An 8,342-nucleotide genomic window follows, 5' to 3' on the forward strand; every position below is an offset into this window, starting at 1 on the left:
TGCTTGACATGTGAATCAGAAGTCAATAGTTTCATTTTAAAACACAAGTCGGTAATTTTTAGAGTGATAATAATCTCTCATCTTGAATCACACCCTCTGACCCCTAGACTGACACTTGATCTGAAAGATTATGATTTAACCCTTGACCAAAACTAAAGATACTAATGTCAACCTACAAACAGAAAGAGAGAGATTACTAGGGGAAAAAAACTGGATTACAGAAAAAGTAATTAGCTGTTATAGTAGTTTATAAAATAAAAGCACACATTTTAAACAGTCTTTTAGCCTTCAAAGGCTATGTTTTTTGTTTGTTTTTATATGCATATGCATATACTTGATTAAAACTGACACGTGTTGTGGCATGCTGTTTTAGGCAAAATGTTAAAGCTTCAGGCAAAATATTTTTTTTTTTTTGTAAATGAGAGAATAATTTGAAAACAAAAAGTGTATAAACATAAAGCACATACCTGCCACCCCATTAATTAATCCATTAAATACCGAAATGATAAAAGGTCAGACTTCTTCATGAAATAAATACATCTCGACAATAAATAAATAAATAGACCCGCATATAACAAAAAAATAATAATTTAATACAGTTATTTAAAAATTAAGTATTAAAAAAAAACGCTAATTTAATAAAGTTATTTACAAATGAAGTATTTAAAAAAAAATGCTGTAGAACGAACTTTCCTCGGGCAACAAACGTGATCAGAAGTCCTGGCGCGCCCTCTAGTGTCTGATGGAGCGCGTGACGCGCTCAGGAAAAACACCTGAAGTTCATCATCAACCGATCCAATTTGTCAGCTATCTGCGTGCAGTGTTTTTCCCCGCTGTTTACAGGTGTGCGTCCATGTGAATGGCACAGTTTATATTACTGTTCAATCCTTGCTGCAGGTGGCTGATATACTGATCTTGCCTGCACAGTGCTGATTATTTTATCAGGCAAAGGAATATTAAGCGCCCCTTTGTAAACAAACATTTATGAGTGGGGCCCAGCTGACTGGCTTGTGAAGAAAAGGTGCAGAAAGATTCTCTTCTCACGCCGTTTCACCTCAACAGCGTTCATGCTGACTGAAATGACAAGCTGTTTTATCGAAAATGACTCTGTAGGTTCAATCAGTCTGTCTGAATTATCCAGCTCATCATCTGTGTCTGACAGAGCATGTGTTCACTGGGGTAAGATCATTTCTGTCCTGTACAACGAGCCTTTGCAGTTGCCTGAATTGTTTAAGTCGCTTTTTACTTGCTCTTTCTTTCCTGAAAGGTTGTGTGCTCAGTGGCTCTGAGACCACAGCTGTCTTTCAAGCAGAAAATGACCTTCTGGAGAACCAGTTTTTCATCAAAACGGTAACCTAGATTTGGGCCTTCATAGTCTATCCCAATATAAACTGTTAATATTTACTCACCTTCATGCCGTTACAAACTCGTATGTTTTTTTTTTTCTCCGTCGCGTATGTTATTCAGCTTTCCCTCCAGCTAGCTGTTAATCGTTGTTAGTGGATCATTAATTTAATGATTTGAAGTTGAGTAGGGGATTTGTGAACGAAGCATCGCGTCATCCGATTCATTGAGTCATTCTTCTCAGTCAATTCTTTTCCTTCATGAATCGAACATTTCCCATCAACATGCAAAGGCAGCCATGTTTGTCATTCATTTATTCAAGGCTTGAAATAATGTGCGGAAGTGATTAAAAACTGTAATGCATCAGAGTCAATGCGTTTTATCATTTTGTAGTCTACATTCTCTCTCATTATAAAAGACTGGCCAGGATATTTGTGAAGTTCACCTTTTGTGTGTATGGGTCATTTACGTTTTGGTTCATGAAGGTGAGTAAATGACTTTTTTTTTTTTTTTTTTAATGAATACATTTTTTGAATGATCTATTAAAAAGTGTATGAGTGAGCCTGATAACCTACACCCACATCCATAGTCTTCAACCGGTTTGTCAGTACAGTAAAATGGCCTGATTTCTATTTTCACAGATATGTCTTAGTGAGGAGGCAGGAGAGGAGATGCATATAGTGGCCGTCTGTGACGGTGTCGGAGCTTCCAAACCGTTGCCCATTGCCACCCTCCGCCACTGTATGCCAATGGTGAATTATTGTGGCTGATAGTTTGATTATAAGTTTTCAGAAACTGCTAATCATATACAGGGCTCTACGCTTATTTTTCTTTTTAGGAGCACTTGTGCTCCTAACTTAAAAAATTTAGGAGCACAGTCAAAAATTTAGGAGCACCTTTTAATCAATAATCAAAAATTTGATCAAAAATTTGCCTTCCCATTACGAGGTGATATTTGACTCCTTAAAGTGATTTACAGTGGAATTTGGTTTTTACCTTTGTAATGGCATTTTTCTAACTTTATTAAAAGTATGTCATCTTTTGTCAAATTTTAAAAATAAAAATATTTTATAAGCTTTTTAATAATTCTAATTAAAACCACATAATAAGAACAAGTAGAATAAGAAAAATAAGTTACTAATCAAATGAAATCAGTATTAAAATTAAGTTGTACAGAGGTGGCACAGAAGAACACAAAAGTGGCATGTAGGTGTATTTTCAGACATTTAATGAGGATCAGAGGTGGCATGAGTGCAATTAAATCCATAAATTCACAGACAATAGTGTTATAGTCAGACAATGTAAGTCACTTAATATTAACTTCTTGTCTATTTAACTGTTGTATTAAATCAGTATCACATTTACAAACTCCCTTAAAAATCATTAAAAGCTGTCACTCATCTTAGCTCATCGCGATCTCACATTTATAATCAACGAAGCTCTCTACATTTCGCAATGAAACTTTTATTTACACCCTGTGTACACTTTGCTTATGAAAGGATTCGTGAGATATGTCTGTGATACATTACTCAACGCTGCAAAAACACGTAGAAAGCTTTGAAGCTCCCCTCAGCGATCACAATGACAAATATGATGAAGATCTGGTCAGTCGCACTGGTGCTCCTAAATATGTTTTCATAGTCGCACGCAGTAGTTTTCAGTCGCAAATGCGACTGAAATGGTCGCAACTGTAGAGCCCTGATATATAAGACTAGATATTTTGTCATATGTTGCAGATCAGTTTTCCCGGTTTGGAGCTTATTCCCCCTGTCACCTTTAAACTGTGCTCGGGTAAAGGACCCGTGTTCATCTCTGCTCAGCATATAACATGTAAGAGCTTGCATTGGAATACTTATTTTGTGTTTTTTAGGGTTGGGCAAAATTGACTATTTTAGCTCCTTGCTAATTCACAAGTGTGAACATTCAGGGTGCTGACTGGAAATCTGAATTGCAATGACAGGAGGATTTATGAACTGCAATTCAGAAATTTCAACATGGTTACACAGCCAAGGAGCTTCAATAGTCCAACACAAGTATAATTTTTTGTTTTCAGTTGATTGTATACATTTCTTTAATACTATGAAAACAAATAAAACGGGCACCAATATTGATTTTCAGTTTGCAAAATATCCACTTCGACATTGTCAGATAATTTTAGAAATATTGACATGAAAAATTGTTGACTTGGATATTGTAATTTCCCGAAATCGTCCATGATTCCCATGTATGTAAACAGTATTTTAATATTTAAAGAACAAATACAAATTCTATTTCATTTTTGTATTTTAATTCTAAATGGTGCTCAACCATGCTATTGCTAAAATTCATTTCTGCCTTTTTTTTTGTTGCAGTGAATCCCATTGAGATGACAGAGGGGGAGGAGGAGGATGAGGATGAAGATGATTAAATGCCAGTGATGAAAGCTTATTTTGACTGTTTGAACCATAATGGGTCCTGTGGGACAGTGATTGTGCCAGTATTTGTTACTGAAGCATCACAGTGTTTGTCAACATTAAAAAACTATTAAGTTCAAGTGTTTTAATGCTAATGAAAGAGAGTAATAAAATACGAGTCTCAAAGTGTAAATAATACCACACGATTTTATCGGATGTATTTTTTCCCTATATGTAGACCGAGATGCATACCTACTTGTACACAAAATGTTTAATAAAACATGCATTTGACCTGAAGTGAGAAATAGAGTATATACTGGTGGTGAAGCATTTGTGAATCCTACTTTTGGCAGCATGTTAATTATAAAATTAATTTTATGATTTCTTATTTTGATTTCTAGCTTGGTGAGGGTATAACATCATGATCTATGGCAGAGTTTATATGAGCTGTTGCTAAGAAACAGTCACGCATCTAAGCAACAGACGGTAAACAAACCCTTGCAGTTGTCATTGACATAGAGCTGCAGAATGAGTGCTGTTTACAGTGAGAAAAGAAGTCAATGCACCAGCACAAGATGTCTGCTCGCTTTGTGTTTGATGGCGCAGTGTTCATGTCATCTGAAATGAACCTTTTAGAGGATTTCAAGCGAGACACACACCCCGATAAAGTGAAATCTGGCAGGGAGGGGTGAGTGGTTTTACTGCCGCTGCCCCACACTGAACACGGACTACTGCCTGTAATGATGATGGCACATAAAAAAACCTATGAAACCAACATTGAATTTTAGCCTGTGTTAGACTCTTAAAGTCATTTACATGCTAATGTACTCATAAAATGTTAGAAATACAGGAACACACTAGTCTGCATGAGTTGCCAAATACCACATACTTTTTTAAAAAACAATAGCTTTTGTTTGTTTTTTTGCGAAATCCATTCTATTCTCGAGGAATACTAAACCATAAAAAATGACAAGTCCATTTACACTACAGGTTAAAAGTCTGGAATAATTATTTTAATCATAAAAAAATAAGAAGCTGAATTTTCAGCAGCCAACTACTCTGGTCCTTAGTGTCACGTGATCATTCAGAAATCATGTTAATATGTTTTTTTTTTTATCATCGATTTTGGAAATAATTCTAATGCTTAATGTATTTGTGGCAATGGGCATACATTTTTGTCAGGATTATTGTTTAAAATATTGAACAAAATTCACAGTATTTATTTGAAATGGAAATCCTTTGTAACTTTATAAATGTCTTTACTGTCACTTTTCATTAATGTAATGTGTGCTGGCTGAATAATTTCTTTCAAAATGATAATAAATCTTACCCCAAACTTACCTCAAAATATTAAGCAGCACAACTGTTTGGAACATTGATAATAATAAGAAATGTTTTTTGAGCAGCAAATTATTAGAATGATTTCTGGAGGATCATGTGACACTGAATACTGGAGTAATTGATGCTGAAAATTCAGCTTTGCATCACAGGAATGAATTATATTACAAAATATATTCAAAAGAAAACCATTATTATAAATTGTAATAAGATTTCACAATATTACTGTTTGTACTGTATCTTTGATCAAATAAATGCAGCTTTGATGAGCAGAAAAGAGTATAGAGTATATTGGAGAGCATGGACACACCGCATGGCTTCCTCTTGTACGAAAAATCAAGCAGCAAATTGCCACAGACCCGACTCTAACCCCAGAGTACCCACCCATCCTTGGGATCCCAGAATTCACCAGAAGGGCAACCGAACTTGCATTGGGCAAAGATAGCCCTGCCATTATGGAAAGCAGGGTACCATCGTTTTAATTGTTTTCAGTAAACGACGTCACACTGTAGACCATCTTTCTATAAAATATTATCCCACAATTGTTGAAAGCTCAAGTTAATCCCCAGTCCCGACTGTGATCCACAGCAACTCGCAAGCTGAATACACTGATAGTGCATGAGAGGCTTAGTACATACCCACTGTGTAGTTTGTTTGCAGATGGTGTAAAGCCAGTAGCCTTCAACGCTATCTGGAAATGTCAGTGCAAGCTGTAAACCAAATATAGCTTTTGATTATTGAACTACGGAGATAATGTGACGCAAATGGGTTAGTCACACACGTCAGTAATTAAAGATACTGGTGCTGAATAGAAACTAACCACCACTGATCACTTTACTGTTATTAAACTGATTAAAGGCCTGTTCACACCAAGAACGATAACTATAAAGATAACGATATTAGCATCCACACCAGCGAAAGATATCATCTGTAAGCGCGCGCTCGTCTGCAGTTTTAAATTCTCGCGCTCATTATAGCAAGATTGATTCTGATTGGCTGTCAATGTTTTTATCGTTCATCAGCTGAATAAAATCGTTCTGAAAATGATTCCAACGATATTGTTTCTCTGTGCCTTTATCGTTATAGCTTCGGTGTGAACTCGGCTATTCTTTAATGTTGAGAACGTTTTTTTAGAACTTTATCTTTATCGTTATCTTTATAGTTACCGTGCATGGTGTGAACTGGCCTTAACACTTAAGTTTTAATAGTTCGGTTAAAACAATTAAAGGCCTGACACAAACCCCAGCCTTCACATTTCCTTCATCCTTAAGCTTTTCAACCAGGTGGAACAAGCAAATCTTGGTTTCTTTTATAAATAAATTCGACATTTGGTCTTTGTCAGGTTTCTCCATGATTGTCCCCCAGAACTGTCAAAAGTTGTGATAAACAAACAAGCTCAGGTGTCTTATTATGGCAAGTCTGTTTTTCACACACAGTCAGGATTGGGGGCATGTCCAGTTCAGAGGAGGGAACATGTGCCCACGAGCTGAGACGTTTGAGCAGAGTTCATTTTGAATGCAACTTCCGAAGCACTGTATATCTGATTATTAAAAATGAATGCATGATTTACAGTACATTTATGTATTTATCCAAAGCAACTTATAGTGCATTTAAGATACACATTTGATCAGTTATTGCTTTCCCTGGGAATTTAACCCATGACCTTTGCGTTTCTAATTCCATGTTCTAGAGTTTTGATCAACAGGAAGACTTGATTGTTTTATAGGGATGTCCCGGTCAGGTTTTTTTGTGCTCCCGTTCCGATCCAAGTCATTGAATATTGAGTATCTGCCGATACCGAGTCCCAATCCGATACTTCTATATTCCTATAGGAATGTATATTTGGTGCACACTTACAGTACATTAAAATCAATCCAATGTATGCAGAGTTGTGCAGAGAGCAAAAGTAATATATACATGATGTATGTTTATGTATATTTATTACAAGATACTCTCTCTCTATATGTATATATGCACACACTGTATACAGATATTGGCATATGTAAACATGTTACAATGGTAGACATTGTAAACAAACTCTGTGGTCACAATTATTAATATGGAACTACTTGATATAAACTGCTTATATTTTATATGTATAATAAGCAGAGTAATTGCAACATAAAGTGAAGATAAGGTCAGAAAGCATGACGCTTGCGCTGTCAGAATGCCAGTCTGTCAGTCAAGTTCGAGTTCAATGGGACTTGCGACCATAGTTAGCTAACAATGTTTTTGGGAAACACATCCCAGATCTGCTACGCACACTGCTGCTGTAGAGCAAATACTTGCTACTGACAGTAGATACACAGACTTGCTGTGAGCATGTACAGCTACCACATAAATCATGTTGATCTAGGCAGGTGGAGCTGGGGGAGGTGGAGGGTTTTAGAGAAACTGCACTGCAGCTTACAGCGACCACTAAACCAGACCATTTAAATGTTAAGCAAGCAATCTCACTGGCCAATCAGCTTGTGCCATGTAGTAAATGATGTGGTTGCCAGCAGACTGAATCCAAAGCACCTGCCATCTAGAGTTTTATGACTGAACTAGATATTCCGACTTAAAAAATAAAAAATAATTTAAATGCAAAAATGTGTTCTGCATTAATGGATTACTACTGGTGCACCTCCAAAAATATTTTCTTGACATCCCTGTGCACACTAATAATTGTTTATTGTTGTTATAATTTAAAGTGGATCAGGAGTAATTATAGTAAAAAAATAAATTAAAAAAAAAGCCTACTTTCATCTGAAATGAATGATTTTTGTATCTTGCATAATATTAACATATTTCTGGTTTGGCGTTAATTAAAGGGTACTTGCACCTTGCTGAGGGGTCGATTAAGACAAAAGGGTGTTGGGAAATACTGATGTTGTGGGTTACGTTTCCAAATTACTAGCTCAGATGAAATGTGTTTGGAAATGCGGTAGGTGTTTGGCGTCCAAACAGTTGGATGTACTGGAGCAGTGCATCTGGGTGCTGAGTTACTGAGATCCTGCTACTGTTCAAGCTCTTCCTGGAGTGGAACCATCAACTTCCTTAAACTTAGATGAAACATAGTCATCTAAGCCAGTGTTTCCCAACCTTTTTTTTGTCACGGCACCCTTTGGAAATTTTAACAAACTTGTGGCACCCTACAAAATTAATTTTGTCGCAATATTTGAATTTCTAACTTCGATATGATAATTTGAAAAGTATAGATATTCGGTACAACAGGGAAGAACTGCAGAATATAATGTCATACAGATATTTTTAATATTATAAAAA

At 36.1% G+C, this 8,342-nt stretch overlaps 1 protein-coding gene and 1 pseudogene across 2 annotated transcripts; both read left to right on the forward strand.

Annotated features, from left to right (window-relative positions):
• Positions 1-800: 800 nt before the first annotated feature.
• LOC107740978 (nucleoplasmin ATPase-like) lies at positions 801-4,005 on the forward strand. 2 transcript variants are annotated; one of them, XM_016553546.1, is made up of 5 exons: positions 801-1,179; positions 1,268-1,350; positions 1,986-2,096; positions 3,081-3,174; positions 3,696-4,005. In XM_016553546.1, the coding sequence occupies exons 1-5, from the start codon at positions 1,068-1,070 to the stop codon at positions 3,749-3,751; spliced, it is 456 nt and encodes a 151-aa protein (XP_016409032.1). In that variant the 5' UTR covers positions 801-1,067; the 3' UTR covers positions 3,752-4,005. The 2 variants fall into 2 exon arrangements, with proteins under 2 accessions (XP_016409032.1, XP_016409033.1); XM_016553547.1 differs by lacking the exon at positions 3,696-4,005 and adding an exon at positions 3,272-3,433.
• A 270-nt stretch (positions 4,006-4,275) lies between these two features.
• The window catches only part of LOC107740992 (aspartate aminotransferase, cytoplasmic-like), a 9,714-nt pseudogene continuing 5,647 nt past the window's right edge, over positions 4,276-8,342 (forward strand).

The sequence above is a fragment of the Sinocyclocheilus rhinocerous genome, unplaced genomic scaffold, assembly GCF_001515625.1.
Source record: "Sinocyclocheilus rhinocerous isolate Xijiao unplaced genomic scaffold, SAMN03320098_v1.1 scaffold1548, whole genome shotgun sequence".
Lineage (NCBI taxonomy): Eukaryota > Metazoa > Chordata > Actinopteri > Cypriniformes > Cyprinidae > Sinocyclocheilus > Sinocyclocheilus rhinocerous.